Source organism: Triplophysa rosa, linkage group LG2 (assembly GCF_024868665.1).
Source record: "Triplophysa rosa linkage group LG2, Trosa_1v2, whole genome shotgun sequence".
Classification (NCBI taxonomy): Eukaryota; Metazoa; Chordata; class Actinopteri; order Cypriniformes; family Nemacheilidae; genus Triplophysa; species Triplophysa rosa.
Window position 1 is genome coordinate 18,981,079 of NC_079891.1, and position 20,969 is coordinate 19,002,047.

Sequence of the window (20,969 nt, forward strand, 5' to 3'; positions counted from 1 at the left end):
CTTTGCAATGGCATTTTTGCAGCTGCTCTCTTAATCCGATGAATTTGTCTGGAAGAAACCTTCCTCATTCTGCCTTTATCTGCACGAACCCTTCTGTGCTCTGAATCAGCCACAAATCTCTTCACAGTACGATGATCTCGCTTAAGTTTTCGTGAAATATCTAATGTTTTCATACCTTGTCCAAGACATTGCACTATTTGACGCTTTTCGGCAGCAGACAGATCCTTTTTCTTTCCCATATTGCTTGAAACCTGTGGCCTGCTTAATAATGTGGAACGTCCTTCTTAAGTAGTTTTCCTTTAATTGGGCTCACCTGGCAAACTACTTATCACAGGTGTCTGAGATTGATTTCAGTGATCCAAAGAGCACTGAGACACAATACCATCCATAAGTTTAATTGAACAATATAAAATTAAATGTTTACGACACTTAAATCCAATTTGCATAATAATTTGGAACGCAGTGTATATACATTTTTGAAAGAATGTGCATTAGAAAAACAAAGTCAATTTTGATTTTAAACTACTCTTTTAACTTGAAGTTTTTGGACTGTTGATGCATGTGGACATGTCCTCACTTAGGTGGTTTCTCCACGGTGCGGTAGGTGTTGAAAGCCTGTAGCTGGTTCTGAACCGCGCTGAGCGAGTTGGCGAGCTGTCTGTCATTAAGGGTGACGATGGTCTGTTCAATCCACTGCAGCAGCTCCGAGGCCAGAGTCTCGTATTTCTCTATTAGCTGATCTGCCTCGATGGCATAATCCAGCACCTACAGGGAAAGTCATATAGAGCACCAGTTACTCAAAAGAACAATGACCTACAATTACATAAGCAGTACCATCACTTATTACAGAGAGAGCAACACATGGCGTTATAAAGATTATGAAAAGCTATTTAACTTAATTGAGACGGGCTTTTATTGTATCATTTCTGTGTACCTTGCCGATCCTTTTGCCCTCTACGGCGAGTGCCTTCATCTTGCTGAAGTAGTGGTAGTATGTGGCCACATATGTGATGATGGACTTCTCATCAGGCTGATCAACATTTACATCTAGAGAAAGTAAAGATTTGTATGGTGAGCGTTTATGTTGGCATTTACCATCTGAGGTTATCATTTTATTAGCTTGTGTGAGTAGTACACCTTCTGGATCCAGTAGCTTGGTGAGACCCAGCTCCTTCTCAGCCACGTTGAAGGCATTCTGCAGGTTATAGTGGGCATTGGATCGCTTGAGATTATCAAAGTCAATCAGGTCTGACCTAAAGACGAGGAAGGAGGAGGGGAGAAAACATTTAACTATTTGTAATAAAGGTATTTTAGGATACTACCGTAAGATTACGAAACACTCCAGTTCACTTTTCAGTCAAGAGAGGGAGGCACTGAAACACTACTTTCGAAAAGAGGCAGATTTCTGTATTGGGTCAGCATAATTCAACGATTCCTTTTCTGTTCCTCTGCATTAAAACATTGCAGGAAGAGCAAAGCTGCTCAAAGACAGCTAAGAGGAACAGAGCAAAAATAAGAGGGTCCGATGAGGGGCACAACTAATTCATAATGCAAGGATTTCACCTACAAACTAAGAAAAATCTGGGCTGCTCAACTTGAAGCAGAAAGCTTGAAACTGACTGGCCTGTGCTAAATTCTACAGTAAGATAGTGATCTGAAACATACTGCTAGGGAAAAGAAAGAGCTTTTAAAGCTAAAAACTGGAAAGGTCTTGACGACAGCATCAGCAGTAGACGTACGGCACCAGATGATGTTTATTATTCACAGACTTCAGTCAATGCATGCAAATGATAAGCACAAAGTACTAAACATGACTCCTTCAATTGACATATTATTGCTGTATATCTAATATTAATGGGGACATACAGGCCCGGTTTCACAGACAGGGCTTAAGGCTAGTCCCAGACTAAAATGAATGCTTGAGCTGTCTTAACTGAAAATAACTTTCAATGATATATCTTAATCATTTATCAGTGCCATTGTATTGTCGGAGTATGCACACCAGTAATGTGTTAAAGCATGTCTAAAGCATTTTATAAAAGTGACTTAAATACCCCAATTTAACTAAGGCCTAGTTCTGGCTTAAGCTAAACCTTATCTGTGAAACCGGGCCATAATGTTTTAATATAACCTGCTAATGTCAAACAGGATTGTGACACTTGAATTCTGTCTGCACTATTTTTTTTGGTTGTTGGTCGATGAAAACATGCAGATGGACGTCTTTGTCCATGGCGTCATGTCTTCTTGTGCCACATTTTTAAGATGACATGTCACACACTAATAGCAGGTTAAAACTGTGTCCTGTTCCAGGTGTTTTTGGACTCAAGAATGCATACTGTGCGTACACGAACATGCACGTACACACACACACACAGGACCAAAAGCCTTGAACAATCCAAAAATTACTTGATGCAGTATTTGTCTGATTTAAATGAAGATCTAAAACTTATATTATTAACAACTCCAGTAGAAAGTTGGAGGAAACAAAATTGAATTCTTAGTAGTGGGTATGTGAGTCTTTTGCTTTAATGACATCAGACTCAGGCTGTCATGAGCTTCTCATGTTTGCACAAAACATGATGATCCAGGTTATCTCAGCATGATTCGAAAATGTTCCAAAAAACAACTTGTGTGTTTCAGTATAAACAAGGAATCTGACCTTTCGTACGTCATTTAAGCAAGGTCAATGTCATTTACTCTGGTCATGTGCGGATCAGATGCAAAGATTTAGTGTTGCTGGGTTATTATTAACAGTTAAAGCCGTCCAAATCAACACAATGCAATTTAAAGGGATATTTTACCCCAAAATAAAGATTCTGTCATCAAGTATTCATGCTCATGTCATTAAAAACCTGTATATGACTCTTTTGTGGAACACAAAAGTTACTTAGAGAAATGTCTGAGTGGTTATGTGTCTATACCAGTGGTTTTCAACCAGGGTCAGGGGGGCGCAGACAGAGGTACTGCAGGTGTGGCACGACGGTTCCCCGGAAACCCCAACCTGTGGAATTCGATCGCGAATGCACGGAGCAACGCGATTGCAAATTGACGGAGGGCAATGTTCAGTCTGAAGCGGCCGCGCAGTACAATTTTAGGCTGCGCACAAAAGCTTAATGTCTACAAAGTAGGCAAACGTCCACTCAGGCATGCAGCAGCAGTAATCTCTACATCATCTTATTTCAGAATAAGGGCATACACACATATAGTGCGCGTGAAGGGAGTGGCGTGTAAATAAAGTGCCTTTTCATTTATTTCTGAACTGTTGACAGTTATTAAAGATGTAAAGCGCTATTTTCGACAGGCAAATGACACCACACTGCGCCTGTATTAAAAACTCTCGCTTGTGTTAAAACCAATGAAACGCGCACCGTTCTCGTGATCTGGCAGATTAATCCTTTTGGAATAATGCCCAAAACACAAAAATGTGTAATGGTTTTGATGCAAAAGCTAATGGTTCACTAATGGTTCTGTGACCATTTCTTTGGGTTTCTTTTGTTTTTATCAGCAGGGTTGTTACATTTATAATCTGATCTCTTGAGATCAATCTGTCATATACAGGTATTTTTTGCTTCTTTACATATAGATTATATTATTATTATATTTATAGATTATATTTAATGTATATATATATATATATATACTATACTATATATATATAAACTATATCTAACATATTTTACACATTATCTTATCTAAACTCAATGTACAGTATGAGGGGGCAGTTCTTTAAATGGGTTTACAGGGGGGCACGACCATGAAAAGTTTGAGAACCGCTTGTCTATATGATGGAAGTCAACGGTGGCCAATGTTGTTTGGAGACCAGATTTGTTCAAAATATATTTTGTGCTCTGCAGGTTTGAAATGACATGAGGACAAGAAAGAATTTGTCTTTTGGGTGAACTATCCCTTTAATACCATTAAAGTAAAAATACCAAACTTGCACATAAATTTAGTCACACATCAGATGGTGAAAAGAGAGATTCACAACAATGATTTGATCAAAAACATTTTTGTGCTGAAAATTAGCATAAGTACAATTAGCTGTACTTGCACATGTGTGCTCAGATCGATACCTGTGTTTGTGCACGATGGCGCTGAACGCAAGACCATCTCTCCAGCTGGTGGTGAAGTTGTGGACATTGACATTTGGGTACCTGCGGGAGAGCAAGGTTCATTGGAACAGAATGATGTGTTTGTGTATTCTCTAAAGAACTAGCAGAACAGTGATGTCACACAATCTCTCATTCATCCTTTCCACTCTTTCATTCCACTCATCTCGTACCCGGCAGTCTTCATCTGACACCATAATAGCAGAGCGTCTTTGGCCGACTTCTTCTCCTTGTTGTCCTCAGTCGCAACGCTGATGTCTTGGATCTGATTAAAACAAATGTATAATACATTTTATCGCATAAACACAAATCCTTACCTCTTGGTTAGAAATGAAGTTTGGATGATTTGATTATTTTGGACATTATAAAGTTTTGACTGCATTGTGGAAGCAACTATTGTGGAAAAAGACAAGAGGGGTGTCAAAGTGCACAAATGGGTTCAGACACTCCCATAAATAACTAAATAACTGTGTATACAGAACCGGATTAAGTCCTCAGAAGAGGAGAAACAGCCTTATTTAGATGCAATGTGCATGTGGCCTTTAATTGCTTTAAATCACATGACCGAATAAACTTTTCTTGTCCCATTACATTACTCGCTGAATACACAGTTCAATATAATCCAGATCAAAATTAGAATATGTGGAACTGCTTCAAATAGCACTTGTTTACTCATGCGAACCGAATTTTGCCAGAGAATGAACATCTATGGGGTGTAAAGCTGATCTATTTAGAGGCAACAAAAAACACAATACAAAAGACCTCTTGCTGAGAGAAATCTCAAACCAGGTATCATATGACCCGAATACCCAATATCATTCACATTAAAAAACTGAATACAACACTGGCAATCTCACATTATCACATTTATTGTAGACTGCCCTTTATCACTATAATCATTTATAATCAGATGATTCATGACCTGAACATTAAAAAATAGAGTTACATCTCTAATCTGACCATCTTCCTAACATCTTTATAAACTCATCAGAATCAATCTGGATCACTGGGCATTGATAATTAACTTGTTTCAATTGAACAGATTTTGAGCCGATGCAAATTTACAAGCCAATCAAACAGGCAATGAACCCGGAAACAAAAACAAGCTAATAAGAATGACAATGACTTGATAATGGACTGACAGAGTTGTCTGGAGGAAAAACAAAAAGAACACAACTAATCTGGGAGGCATAACAAAGAAAAATAAAAGGCTATGAAGTAGATAATGACAAACTGTGACTAAAATGATCATTTTTGGCCAGACATGCCCATATATCTAAGTGTCAATCAAAAGTCAGTATTTAAAGTGGAAGGTCACCCAAAAATCAACTTTGTGTGATTTTTTTACTCACCCACAATGACGTTAAACATGTTTAGAGAACTTCTGCCGTCTTCGGAGCACAAATAATAATAATAATTTGTTACATTTATATAGCGCTTTTCTGGACACTCAAAGCGCTTTACATGGAAGGGGGAATCTCCTCAACCACTACCAATGTGCAGCATCCACCTGGATGATGCGACGGCAGCCATATTGCGCCAGAACGTCCACCACACACCAGTTTATTGGTGGAGAAGAGACAGAGTTACGAAGCCAATTAGTACATATGGGGATGATTAGGAGGCCATGATGTATAGAGGCGAATGGGCGAATTTGGCCAGGATGCCGGGGGTTACACCCCTACTCTTAAAAAAACTGGCATTTTTAATAGAGATATTTAGGTGACATCCGAGAGATTTACAGGCCTCCTCATAGACATCATGTTGTCAGTTTTTGCCAAGGTCCAGAAAAGTACTGAAGACCAAAGACCAAAATACCGACTTTAATCGATATGTTCTCCTCTGTCTTGTCAGTGTATGGCGCGTTCATGACAGCACTTCTTCTTCATCTTCTCACATAAAGCAATCTCGTCGCTTCAAAAAAATTCAACTGAGCCACTATGCGCGGATGGACCAATTCAACGATGTCTTTAGTACTTTTCTGGACCTTGGTAAAAACTGACACCATGATTTCTATGAAAAGGCCTGGAAATCTCTCGGATGTCACCTAAATATCTCTATTTGTGGTCCGAAGACTCCGGAAGTTCTCTAAACATGTTTAACGTTATGTGGGTGAGTAAAAAAATCACACAAAGTTGATTTTTGGGTGACCTTCCACTTTAAGGTGAAATCCACTGGTTGGCACAATGTCATCAAAGTATTTCTGTGGTGATTCACTGACAACGGGCTGATTTAGTTAACAGGAAATGCTGTAACATTTTTATAACCATGGCGTGATTATGATGACCATCTATGATGAATCTTCCTTTGCACAGCCTCAGAGAGGGCAGTGACAGTGACAGTATTTGAATCAATTAACCACTGTGATGCGGTGGAGGAGATAATATCATTTTGACCTGGAAGGGGTGGTAGCGTGATCAGTGGATTATTACATTTGTATATAGAACTTTGCACTTTAAACCGTCGTTTGAATGACAGACAGTTTCTATAAACATGGCAAAGGGCTCAGCAATATGATTGGTATTGTCCAATGAGCATGCTAAAATATCCATACAGGCCATCCTGACTAATGTACCACCTAATTTTCCCTGTCTTTCTTGTCTCTAGTGGAGGCTACACCCCTACCTGGAAGCGAAGGATTATGGTCCAGATGAGTCCGAGTGTGAGCCGGTGGTTTCCATCAACAATGTCATGAGAACCCATGTTCTCCAGGTGAACCTTTTGCTCCTTCAGGAATTGCAGAGCCTTGTCAACATTCTCCAGACAGTGGATGCGCATACGGCCCTTGGTGGGCTTTGGCTGAGAGAGAGAATGGGTAATTAAATGACTTACATTCTGATGAACAGATAAATAAAACAACAAAGAAACGGATGCTAACCAGATGTTCTCCCGAGAGAACCTCCAGCAGGCGGATAAGCATGCGTCCATCGCGAAGGTCAGTGTAGAGGTCACCAATCCTGCAGGTCACACGACCCAGGTGGGAGTTCACCCATTTAGTAAAGGTCTTCTTTTGTACTGCCTCTCTCTCATCTGGAAGTGGAAAAAAAGAGGTTTAGGCACAAATAATTTGAGTGCACAGTCAAGTGAATCCAAGCACAAAAGCAGTGCAAAATTCATGAAAAGAGAAGACTGCAAATTATGGATCACTCACGATGGTCAACTACTCAAATAGTGGTCAAATAACTGTTGCAACTACAGATTGCAGCTTTAATAACACCAATGAACTGACTATTAGTTGTTTTCAGAACTATACTACAATTGTTTATCAAAAACTACTTAAAGGTCCAGTGTATAAATATAGCAGTATCTAGCAGTGAGGTTGAAAATTGCAACCAACAGCTCACTCCACCGGTCCCCCCTCCCTTTCGAAGCACTACGGTGGCTGACACAGCACTAAGATGTCGTCACGTCATCACCATTGTAAGGTAATAAAAACATAACGCTTCCTTGTGTAAGGTCTTTATACACCTCTGAAGACAAAGTTATGTATATTATTATGAATATTAGCATTTCTGTCAATAGATCCTGCAAAAAATTACACATTGGACCTTTAACAACTAGAGCTGTGGAACCTAATCACTTTTATGATGACCAAGAATATTCATTCATGCACAAAAACAAACAATTCTTTTTTTAAAATGTAAACAAATATCATTGCCAGGGATTTTGCACACAATATATAGATGTCATTTGTAAATTACTGACAAAACATAGAAAAACATTTGTCTCTCAACACAGAACAGACTGTCCTCTCTCTCTTAAATGACGCCACATCTCGTCTACATTATAAACGGAGTCAAAACTATTGCTTGTGTGTGTGTAATCGAGGAAGCGGACGGAGCTGGGGCTGTAGTTTTGAAGCGGTGCTTGATTATACAAAAACAGTTTTGAGAAAAAGTGAAAAAGAGCTGTTAGGTGCCAGTCTACTTAAAAACATACAGCACATTTTAAATTAATAAACTGATCTCCAGAGACCCATCTGTCATACAGACCCCCGATATAAGTCATTTATGGTGAACCCTCTTAACCTCAGGCCCATTTTACACTATAAAAAGGGTTGTGTGTGCACTGTTACTGCTGGGTAACTTGCTGAGTTTAAAAATAGACAGTTCCTCATGTAATTGACATGTTGTTATCCTGGAAACAGCTTGTAAATAAAAATCTGTAGTGCAAAGAGTTTAAATTAGTGTTATTATTACTAGTTAAACGATTAAGAATGTATTGGAATTGGAGGACAAAATGCATTAAATCAATCACAGCTCTATTAAAAACGTGAAAAATATATCAAGAAAACACGAGTAAATCCTTAGAATGTCCAGAATAAGACTCCATAAATTTGACTGTTAAATGCCATGACCTTGATTTCACAACCTGGCACAAAACAAGCATTCATAAATGACAGTTTTTGCATGGGCCTAGGACAGCAACGCCAAACTCCATTAAAGCAACTTAATTACTGCAGAACAATGACAGCTTTGACTGATAGCTGTCCACATGAATCAGAGCACACATCACTCACATGATCCAGCCAATTACAAGACAGGAGAGGCGGGACTTCACCACACAGTGAGGCTAAAAAAAGCCGTATGACGTAATTAAGCATGTTAAAAAAAAGTTAATTAGCCCATAATGAAAAGCAATGACTGACAAAGAGACCAAGATGATCCTGAACACCAGGCAAACAGGAAATGGATTTGAAGCAGGAAAGCTTGATAAAACAGTGGACAGATGAGTGTCTAATGAGTAAAGGCGATAGCGTTACTTGAACATAGTATTAGTGTCACGAGAGCTCTGTGAAAGCATATGGAGCTGGTCTGTAAGAGGCTCAAAGTTCATCTTCCGAATGACCTTTATAAAGGAACAGCCAAGCTGTTTACAACAAACACAAGTACATACAAACTCCCTCTCACTACCACCTATACTACCGTAAGACAAACAGGGCCTGACGGAGAGAGAGCGGCGTGTTGCGTAACACGACAAGATTATTCCTGTAATGAGTTTAAATTAAGCATGTTAATTTAATTGCTGATAAGAAAATGTTATGAGCTCCAAACGTCAAATAAAACAAACAACAAAAGAACATGAGAGCGAAATGATAGCAAAAGGCAACACGAGGTCAGCTTTACAGCCATCTGGTCACAGATCTTCTCTTTTAACACACACATATGCTGTTGTCAATTAGCACTGAGCTTGTTATTTCACCTGGAATTGGATCAGAAGGCAATAGTGTAAACACAGACAGAAATGGCAGTACAAGTACGAACGAAACCACTACATGTACATCACAACATCTGAAAACCTAAAGTAAAGAGATGGCGTGTCTATGTGTGTGTGTATCTCTCTGAAGGGGCCTGATCCTGGTTAGACTGGACGGATTAGGAAGCTATTACTAAAAAAGTACACCCTCTGCATGCCCGCACACACATACACTTGCACACACACATAAAATCATCTCACATCAATTTCTTCGAACCTTTTTTTACATTTTCAGAAATTGTTTCTGTGTATACGAAAGTCTCACTGTTAATAAAAATAGACAGTAGACTGACATCTCATGTAGTCCAGGTAATAATCTTACTAATGCCAAAACAAGTTGGTGGACCAAACTTTGGCAGTTGTATTAGATGAAATAAAGCCATCATTAGGGCAGTCACAATATCAGTTTTTTAATACAAGATTATTGTGACCAAAATAATTCACGCAGGTTTTTAAAAATAAATAAAATAATGTTATCATCAAATTCATTAAATTTGTTTTATTTTGTGCTTTCTTTTGTTTGGCCAAACAATCACCCTGAAAATAGTGTAGGGTGGTACTGTATCACAACCATAATGCTCACAATATCGACACTGAATTATTTATGTTTTAACACAATATGATCATGATTCTTAATCATCGGAATAACGGTTATCAATATCTATGTTTTCTTTTTAATCAAAATAAATTTGAGTCAGTACTAAAACACTTAAATGCTGAAGACATATTGTACAATTAAAACATACTGTACAATAGATTACTACTATTTATTACAGTCTCATTTATATTTGCATTATGAAAATATGATTTAAGGGAGGGTGTGTGTGTTTAATTGTCATGAAAATGTCACAATGCTATTAAATATGATTGGTCCATTAAATTGGTTTAATACACTAAGCAAAATATGCTTCCTTGAACCAATATTTCAGTGTGTCAGCATGTCTAATAAGAGTCTAATAGAATTAATCTGTTAACAGTAATAACAGACTGTACACATGATCTAAAGCTACAGTCAGACAGACTTAAGAACATTTCACTTTTGTCCAGAACAGGGCTTGGTCCTTTTACATCCACACATATAATCAAACTCGCACACAAGCTAGTTCCGAGAAATTCTCCACACACACACACATCAGCTGAGGAAACCTGTTCTGCTGGTCACCCGTTGCAGAAGCGAGAGATGCTTTCAAGCGCACACATACATGCACACAATGACAGAAATGGTTCTCTTAGGACCTCTGCTTTACTGTTGTAAACACACAAAACTGAACTGGTTTGAGTAGGCCTGGCTTACACTATACACCCAGATAATTTCTCCCTCTGGCCAGTTTGTTGAAACGTCTTTTATTACTCTGTAACAACATAGCAGAAATCTCTGCGTGTATGAAATTACATCTTGAATAAATGTTGGAGATGTGGCATGTCTTTTGGCAGGATTTTTGATGCTTGAACTCATCTATAGTTCCTGGTGAACATAAAGCGCTTTCTTTATTTCCTTGTAGGCTGCATGTAAGTGCACGAGAGCATGTGTTACACATCCAAAGACAGAGTCGCGTGTTGAATGATTGTTTTAATTCCATATGAAAATATATTCCAAAATTATCCATTTCTGCGATTGTATATTTAAATGTACATTTTATAACATAACTGCCGTACCTTATACACACACTATAGGATGCGTTCCAGGGTGCATTCAGAGGATAGATACTATGCTATTACAAAATAAACTGAATTTGTGTTATGACCAGACAGGCTCTACCCAGTAATGAAGCATTAACCAGAGTGTGCTGCATGGGTCAGTGTGTCTGTTATCAGAGTTCTGGTACTATAACCTTGATGTGTTTAGAAATGCACAGACCTTGAACATTCCATACTGAGGGGGAGGAAGATACACATACGTACACATCTGTTTTACTTTATTAGTGAGAACACACTTTATACTTTCACTGTTTTAACTGTTTTAGGTGGTTTTAACTACACCTAGCCTTAAACCTAACCAAGACTTGGGCAGTAACTATATCAGATTGTCACTACACAGTTATCACAGCCAAAATAATCCACAATAATGATATTACCATTCGCTTATCTATCAGTGCCCCCGCCCCCAAAGATGTAGCCTAATGGTAGTCTCAGCCTCAGACGTCATGCCCACGGACCGTTGGCGGCACACTTTTCTGGAAACACTTCAGCACGTTCTAAGTCGCCATCTGATTGGTTGAATTTCACAGGATTTCCGGGAGACCTGCGTGTCGCGTTCTATAGCGGTCCGCCTGGAAACAACACGAAGCCAAATGATCTAAGTAAGCTTTCGTGTTTCTAACGGTTGCTATAAGAATTCATCATGATAGACTAAACGCTTAATTCTTAAAAGTATGCAAGGTTCACAGCATAAACTTATAATCACTTTGTTGCTGTTAACTCTTGACACGTTCGTGAATTTACACTGGTCTGTTACAGCGGGGACATTACCACGCCTCTAAATATGACGCGGCACAAAACGAAACGTGATTGGTTACTTTTCCTGTCAGTTATATGGCCTCTTGGGCGGGCCTTGGCCAAAGAAAGCGGCGATAAATTCCAGACATTGAAGGTCTGATGAAGCAGACGGACCGACAGGGTAAATGAGTGAAGAGCTTAATCTCGCAACTGAAATAAATATGTTTTGCCACCTGCAGAATACAAGAATTTCCCCTGCTAAGGTACAAAACAGCAAAGATAACGAAATGTGTTGCAAGTATTGTATGCATGTGAAGCTAATGCACAAAACATGTGTTTAAACTTTAAGCACTATACTATTGTATAAAGCTCTCCATCAATACCGCAAAGCAAGCTTTGCATTATATTCCCATTTCGTTAGTCATAAAACGCAATGCTCAATGCTCACGTTTTTTACACTTGGTTTATGCGTTATGCATGCATAATAAAGGTTAAAGAAATTGGTAATGAAAACAATATTTAATAGAGGAATCAATTATTAGTAACAGTAAAAAAACGAATGCAGACTAAGTCCAGAGCTTGCACACTGAAACTGAGATAGGAGACTGTGGCATTGTCTGGATCTAAATGCAGACTTAAAGTTGAAAAGTACTTTAATCAAAATAATAATAAAAAATACAACGTGTTTTGATAGTTGGATTGAAATTTGATTGCTTAGCCATGTTTAAAAGAAGACTATGTTCGTCTGTACCCTTACACACACACACACACACACACACACACACACACAGCGTAAACAACAGCTTTTATTTTCGATTGACAATATTTAGCTGAAGATGGCTATCTTTTTTCATGAAGGAAAACGTTTCGTTATACTTGCACCTGCTGCTGTGTGTTTTTCTGCATTTGTAAACAATAAAACGTGTATTTTCCTTGAAAACAGTCGTGTTTGTCATTTAAAAACATCTATATAATAATAACCCAATAATAGCTTATTAATTTGTATTTTTGTCAGATTTTCTCAAAATGTGTCTTGTTCCTCGTCGTTTCAAGTGCATTCATAATGTCAGTCGCAGGTGGCCATGGTAAATATAAATTAAGGCAAATATAAATGGCATGGTAAGTATAAATTTATACAATTATAAATAAATGTGGACACAGCCATTTATTTCCGTATTCCATTTGACAATATTTAGCTAAAGATGGTGTAATCAAGGAAAAACGTTGTTTTTAATGCACATCATTGCTGTTTGTTGTTCTGCATTTACCAAAGAAAATAAGTAATAAAATAAAATAAAATAAATATTTTCCTTTCAATGCTCATCATTTAATTTCTGATTAAATCGTTTTTGGCCGTAGTCATTTAAAGTCTTGATTATTTCAATTCATATACACACAAAAGAAGCAAAGCATGAAAAACATATCTTCATTTAATTCTTTATAGTGTTGTCAAAAGTACCGCTACTTCGGGTCCAAGTCGGTACCTAAAAATAAAAAAGTTGTCGGTACCTAATTTTCATAAGACCCGGTACCACCGACGTACCGGGTCCTGATGCTCTGTCTGACAGGTTGTCGGTCCGAAACTTTTTATAGACGCAATAAGACGTGATGAGCGGATAAACGCGGCTCCGATCCACAAGAGATGCGCGCAGAAATACTTCAGATTCAAGTCATATCACGAAGAAAACCAACAGAGTTGTGTGGTGAAAGGAGGAAACATCCGGATTTAAGTTAACAAGTTCAAGCGTTAAGTTTCAAATTCTGTTGCGTTTGCATTATGAATGTTGTAACATATGTTAAATTTAAAGGTTACGTTAAAATAAACATCCGTTTGCGTGTTAATATTTTAGTGTCAATGCTAATCCAGTCAAGTGTCCTTATTAACCATTTAATGCTTTTATAACCGTAATGGGGTAAAATAAATGGGAGGACAGGATGGGGTTTACAGTACCTATTTTATATAGGCCTATCTGAAATCTATGTGCTAGAAAACTACCATACTAACTATGACTAGCAATGTGTGTGTCTTGGATAGATAACTCCATTAGGTTTAAAAAGCCACATTTAAACTAAAGAAAAATATATCTGTTGCATTTATTATTTTAATATACAGTTACCTTAATGTAAGTAATCTTGTGTAAATGCAGTATAAAAACTGAGGTTTGTTTTAATATTGCATATGCATGTTTGTTCAGTCAGTTGACTTAATGAAGTTTATCCTATTTGTCTTATACAGCAGCAGACTGAGGAGGATGTTCATCAGCATGAAAGACCCCAGTGAGCACCGTTTCAGCAACAATTAACTTTTATACTCCATGTGTACAAAATGGCATTGCTTTCTATACATTTATATTACCAATGAGCTTTATCAATAAAATTGTGTTTCAATTAGCATGTACTGGTGTTTTGCTTTGGTACCGAAATTGGTACCGAGAACCGTGGAATTTTACTGATATTGGTACCGACTACTGAAATGTTGGTACCGTGACAACACTAATTCTTTAATTTCAACGTTAAATAAATAATTTCATTTAAACGCTTAGCCTATTGTAAATGCGACCAATGTATAGCTCACAATACAGTTTCTAGCATTTAAAATCATTTAAACACATCGAAAAACTCTACCAGTCTACGATACCCGGGTATGTCAGTAGAGGTTTTGGAATTCATTCTTTCCATCCAAATTATGTAGGCTAGCTATATGTTAGAAGCAGCGGAGGTAAACTCATATGCTGGTTGTTAAGGCAGAATGTCAATGCAAATAGGCGACAATGCAATGCAAATATAATCTTATGGTGTATTTACAGTATATATGATGTTTGTGTAAAGGTGATTTGAAGGACCAGGATTATCCTCTGTTAATAGTTTTGAGCGGCAGTCGTGAATGTCTAGCTCATTTTCAGAGGGAGACATGCGGTAAGCTGCAAAACGCGAGGGTTTCGTTGGCAGCACGGAGGTGGTGCGCAAGTGGTGCCCAAAATCCTTCCACTGGCACGGCTCTTCGCAAGCGCTCTTTTTGTGAACGGCATCCGCGCTGGCTTTAACCTATCAACATTTTAGTGAACTCAAAACACGGAGAACATAGTTTTAATAATGGAATTCCTGAAGTTATATGACCTAACAAAAAGAAGACAAATACAGAGATTTAAATAAAGAATACAGAGTGTGTTGATTTGCAAGTTAAAATACACGATACGTGCAAAATGTCATAGTAAACTGTGCCTAAAATGAGCGTCATTAGTATTAGTCATTACCGCAAAAATTGCCTGCATATTTAAAATATACATCAACTTCAGGCTGGTTAAGTGACATTGAACGTCCGCCCGGAGACATTTTCACTATGAGAGACAGCAGCAGCGCAGCAACTGTGTCCAACTGCCAAGTCTGGTGAAAGGGCCATAACATAGGCCTACATTGGAATGTCATGACTAGCCAATCAAAATCAAGCATTCAAAAGCGCTGTGTAACAAATCTCAAATTTGTTCATATGAGATTGTTTGCCATTGACATTCAGTTTTTACACAGTAGAGCACACTTTCATTTTAAATGCTTTACACAAGCAAAACAACCCCAGCAAAACGTGCACCTCCTACCCGGCATGACCTAGCTTTATCATGCCGAAAGTGCCCCCTAGTGGTCGGGAGCATTTCCGCTGTGTTGTGACTCGATTCCGTTGTGTTGTGGCTTTATTCCGTTGTGTTGTGACTCGATTCCGTTGTGTTGTGACTTGATTCCGTTGTGTTGTGGCTTTATTCTGTTGTGTTGTAGCTTGATTCCGTTGTGTTGTGAACTTATATTTGCTTTTTAAATTTCGTTGTCATATGCACTAGTGGTCCACCGTAGATAAAGGCCAAACGTGTATCAATTCAACTTTCATGAAGAATAATCACTAAAAGCCTTCAGGTCTGGTGGGTTGTTTGTGATATGCGTGCGCCCAGGGAGTCAACGCACAAAATACTAAACTGAGTTCTCTTTCACGCCTTCTTACTCTGAAACGGACATATAAACACAAAATTACATAAAAATTCCCATATTAACAGGAATCTTGTTAAGGTTGTCCGTTTCGTGAACAAACAGTTGGGACACAAAACGCGTGTGTTACAGTATAGTGTGTATCTGGCAGCAGCATAATAAAGATCTCGGTTTATAATGTTCATTAAACAACAAAGGACGGGCCCAAAAACAATCACTGATATTAAAGGAATTGTGCTCTCTTATATGAGTTGTTCACAACAAATAAAGGAAGAAAGTAGCTTTAAGAAACAATGCTTTGAACATGGTAAAGTGTTGAAAGAGAGTTTACATCGTATGCTGGGTTAGGTATGTTTTGATGCTGGTTTGACCAGCTATGGACCAGCTAAGGACCAGCTTAAAGCAGCGCAAACCACCATCAAAACATACCAAACCAGCATATGCTGGTTTTTTCAACAGGGATATACACTAAAAATAATTAATTTAATAATTTGAATTCATTTCTAATTGATTTATTAATGTATTAAACACACTTGAATGAAGTTTTAGTGATTCTTTTTTCTTACCTCACCCCATGACTCTGGTGCTATCAAATTAAGGGCCCACCTCTCTCAAATGTTAGTCTAGAGCCCTGTATTATGATGTGTAATATCCCGGTTATTGTGAATACTGGTGGTATTGTGACACTCCACGTGACACACATCTCTTTTTAACATTAGTAGACTTAAAGTAAAATATATTTCATGAAGAGATGTTAATTCGGGTTTTCAAATTTGGACCTGACATGTATTGCCAAGCCGCCCTATACACAGTCGCACAGCAAGCAGCAGAAGGGAGCCACAGGACAATGACCTGTTTTACAATGCAAAACAGAATGAGGGTACAGCAGTCAAATAACCATTAAGATGGATGGCCAATATCAATATTAACAGATAGTCGGTACCTGTCTGCTATTCAAATTAATTCAAACACACATTTTCACACTGAACACACACGATTCTTACTCCTTGCTTTAAACAGTATAGTTTTCACATTTATGTTATGATTAATAATATAACATGATATCACCAGGGGCCGGTTGCACCAGCTGGACGTACACCCGGTCGTAAGACTAGTCTGTACGTAAAATGTGCCTTAAGTCCTGCGTAGAATTTATACCTGTTGCACCACCAAGGCGTATATGAGTTGTTCTCAAAAAGTCTTGACATTGTCAGGGTGGAAAAAACAGACTTTATATTTGAATGTTAAACAGGCAAATACTGACCATAAAAGGTGTTTATAGTGCAAATGTTTCTTGTGAAAGTCAACAGCTCATCTTCTGACTACTGCGTTAAAAACACAACTGCTCACAGTCTGTCCTATAAAGATGAGTCTTGATGAGCTACCAGACAACAAATGAAAAAAGTCCACAAATATCCTGATTGGCAGACAGCAGAGCCTTTGACCAATCAAATGTCACACGCCACACAAGCTGTGAATACATCTGTCAAACTCAGAATAAGCACATTCACACTTTTACTTGGAAGCTACTGTGTTTACCACACCCCCAAAGAGTGCCAGTAACAGCCAATGACAAACTTGCAAAAGAGATGTTTGCGTTATGAGCATGTGTGTGCTTGTTTAGCGTTGAGACCGGATGACGTCTGTGTGAACAGACAGCACGTGCTCATCATCGCTACGTCTCAACATACTGAGTGTATTTACATTTTTGGTCTGAACAACATCTCACAATAGAATAGCTTTTAACCCAATAACAACACAATCACTAAACCACTGCACTCATTGCTGGCTTGATGTCATTGATGGTGATGTCAATCCTACGCAAACCTTTGGAACTAAAGCCCCTGTACTAATGTCAACAATAAACACAACAAGCTCATATTCATTAACTTTCACAGCAATATTCCCAGTATAGCTAAAGAGTTACCATAGAAACATAAAGGTCATTGTTATGGAAACAACAGCTTGTGTTCTCTGAAGGTTAATATCTGCCTAGTAATCATTTAAGAGAGAGAGAGAGAGAGAGAGAGAGAGAGAGAGAGAGAGAGAGAGAGAGAGAGAGAGAGAGAGAGAGAGAGAGAGAGAGAGAGAGAGAGAGAGAGAGAGAGAGAGAGAGAGAGAGAGAGAGAGAGAGAGAGAGAGAGAGAGAGAGAGAGAGAGAGAGAATAGCTTACTCAAGTTCAAACTTTGTCTTTCTTAATATCGAAACATTTCCTGAAAATGAGGAAACACTGGCATAATGTTGGTCCACTGATGGGAACAGATTAGAAGTAAAAAACATAACAGTGGGCAGACAGAATAGACATTTTCAATTCAAGGTGACTTGATGCTGAAAGAACGCACACAGTTTTTAAATGTAAAGTGAAAATGGACAGAACTTCCAGTTTAAAGACAGCGTAATTTTACAGGGGCATTTTTCTTTTGGTGTTGACACAGGAGATTTAACAGGACATATTGAAGGGCTCACTTAATATACTGTAGGCATTTAAGACATCAACAGTTTAATTCCATATTCCAGGAAGAGAAAGACTGTACATTTACATAAATGTGTATTTTGCTATAATTAAATTGTCAATATTAAGGCGTACACTAGCACAGAAATGGCCTTAAAGCTAAAGCCACCAAAGCCAAAAACCAATTTAGATTTTATGGGGTCTTTCATTGTCTTCATTCTCAACTATGACATGCACAAATACATGTATCAACACTCTCTGGCTTGAACCACAACCTAAAACGGACTAAATAGGAGGCGAATGAGCACAGAATTGCCTTTATGCAATATGCTCGTGTGTACGTGTTTTGCCCTCATGGGGGGAATTTGAAAAATTTCTACACACTGTGTATGCATATATACTGTACGTGTTAATATACATAACGTGTTTAAATTCCACTGCAGGCTGGTCATGTTGTGGCAGGGCCTCATTCCCTGAGGTGATATTCACGAGAAGCAGAGCATGAGACAGTACAATCATATTCCTGATGACTTGACAAATCCATAACTTACATAAACCCATTATCTGAGGTTTTGGGTATGTAGTGCACAAAGTTAACTGGCCTAATCCACACGTCACACACACGTCTGTGTTTTGTAGTGTTGCACTACATGTTAAAAATAAGCATCTCAGGTAAGTCTCAAGAAAGCTGACATGTGTGGGTATTTGAGAGAGAGACTGATGATATTGACTTGTACAATGTTGACAGAGCAATTAATCTGTGTACACAACATATTTATTGGCACACACAGAAACATACACATACGCCTCTACACCCTCCACTACTTTTGTGGAAATACAGTCATGTTTTGAGAAAACAATATCGGTGATAGCATAACATCACTGTGCAAACATTAACTGGAATGCGTGAGCTCTGATGTCCGGAAGATAAACTCTTAAACTCAAATATGTACATGTTTTTATGATGAACTGCACTGAAAGCGATAGGCATCACATTGCGCCATGACAGCTGGAGGCCATCTACGATGGGAGTGCTGAAGCTATGCAGTTCTGCAGCACATCAGAAACAGTGCACCAGTCAACTGATGGTGTGCCATAATGTATGTTTTTAGTGTAGGGCTCCATTGATGATGGGGTAGTGGTTTAGTTTTGATGCATCAATGGTTGGGTACAAATCATTTTCTGCATACCTGTTATGATACAGAAAAAAAAGAACACCAATGCTGATGGCAAAATAATGCCAGTATATCTACTGAAGCTAATGAACAAAGTTATGACCAGATTTGAATCACAACCAGAGTGACTCCATCTGGAAGACCACTGTTGCCTATTAACTACGATGATAAACACACAGAGAGAAACACACAAGAGAATGGGAGGAATTCAAAGAATAACACATTTGCACAATAACAGATTTCAAACTACACACACACATCTGGTAGCAGTCGTGTAATTGCTGCAGTCTAGCGGCTGTTTGTTCGTGCTTTGGGGAGCCACACATTCCACTCTTTCATCCCTCTCTCCTGTCATTATTTTTAACCCCTACGTCTTCCGGGATTCTCTCTTCTGCTTGCGTTTCTGCCCACGTCTCCACCTCTGATCAACTAATCACTATAGTAGAGACCATCGCTGTTGCCATGGTTACGGCCTATTGAGAGGAAAGGGGGCAGCCTACCCTTTGTCACTGGAGGAATGTGGGTAATCGAGTCCTGTGACAGTCTGACAGCCCATTAGTACAGCTGGAGTGAACTATAAAGAAGCTACAAGTTCACCTTGAGCTCGCATTTGAGACTCATTAAAGTCAGTAATGTCTGTGTATTTTAAAGTTATCCATCTAAATGGCTTTTTAAACGACTTAAGCCTGCAAAAATTATAAGAACCAATGGATATAAATGGACTGAAGTATGGAAATGTATACGATACTACGTAAAAGTTCTTATATTATAGAATCTTATATTATAGATTCTTCAAAATAGTCATGCTTTGCCTAAAGGTTACAGCTCCGCACACTTGAAGTATTCTCTCAACCATGGAGTTCATATTTTGTTTGCTAATCATCTAAAGGGGCATGACAGTGTAGTGATTTTAAAAAAGAAAGATTCCCTACAATACTAATTACAAACAAGGCTTTGAATCACATGATCAGGTTGCTAAGATACAGAGAGCCAATATTTTTAGTGAATATCAACATAAAATTTGGTCTTGTTCACACAAAGCTAATATTACAGAAGAATATAGTGAATAAGTTGTATGATCTATTTTTTCATGTACTTACTTTCAGATCTTGTTTTACAAGATGAGAATCTGAGATTTTTAAAAACACAAAACATTAGTTTAGCAAATAAAATAAGGTATGCAGGTTTGGACTGCCATGAGGTTAAGTTCGTTTTTCTTAAAAACGATTATCCTTTCAATTTAATATGACAGAGATATCTATGGTGACTATTTCCTTGAACCATTCCTCTTTCAATGTATGTTTCACATACTCAATAAAGTTAAAATGAATGAAAAAAAGGTTTGGTCTGTGTCTCAGATCAATTACCAGCCCAAACAACACACCTGTTAACAGCGGCCTGTTGTTACAGCAAAGTGCAGCAAGTACTTATTAACGCTAACACAAACACACACACAGACACCGAATGACAGAGAAAGAATGAACACACAATAGCTATAAGAAGGATTTTCCACCTTTGAAAGAATCTTAAATAGTCCCCTGCCACCTTCACGCTTGCTCCCTGACGTC

At 38.3% G+C, this 20,969-nt stretch overlaps 1 protein-coding gene across 4 annotated transcripts in view; it reads right to left on the reverse strand.

Moving 5' to 3' along the window:
• Nucleotides 1–20,969, reverse strand: part of LOC130565635 (spectrin beta chain, non-erythrocytic 1) — a 94,576-nt gene that overhangs the window by 26,327 nt on the left and 47,280 nt on the right. For all 4 annotated transcript variants that reach the window (XM_057352549.1, XM_057352568.1, XM_057352558.1 and 1 more), the window contains 7 exons: nt 6,988–7,139; nt 6,735–6,908; nt 4,283–4,374; nt 4,074–4,154; nt 1,138–1,253; nt 935–1,047; nt 578–765 (listed from right to left, as the gene is read on the reverse strand). In XM_057352549.1, the coding sequence (XP_057208532.1) occupies nt 578–765; nt 935–1,047; nt 1,138–1,253; nt 4,074–4,154; nt 4,283–4,374; nt 6,735–6,908; nt 6,988–7,139 (916 nt within the window). The remainder of the gene's footprint in view (nt 1–577; nt 766–934; nt 1,048–1,137; nt 1,254–4,073; nt 4,155–4,282; nt 4,375–6,734; nt 6,909–6,987; nt 7,140–20,969) is intronic.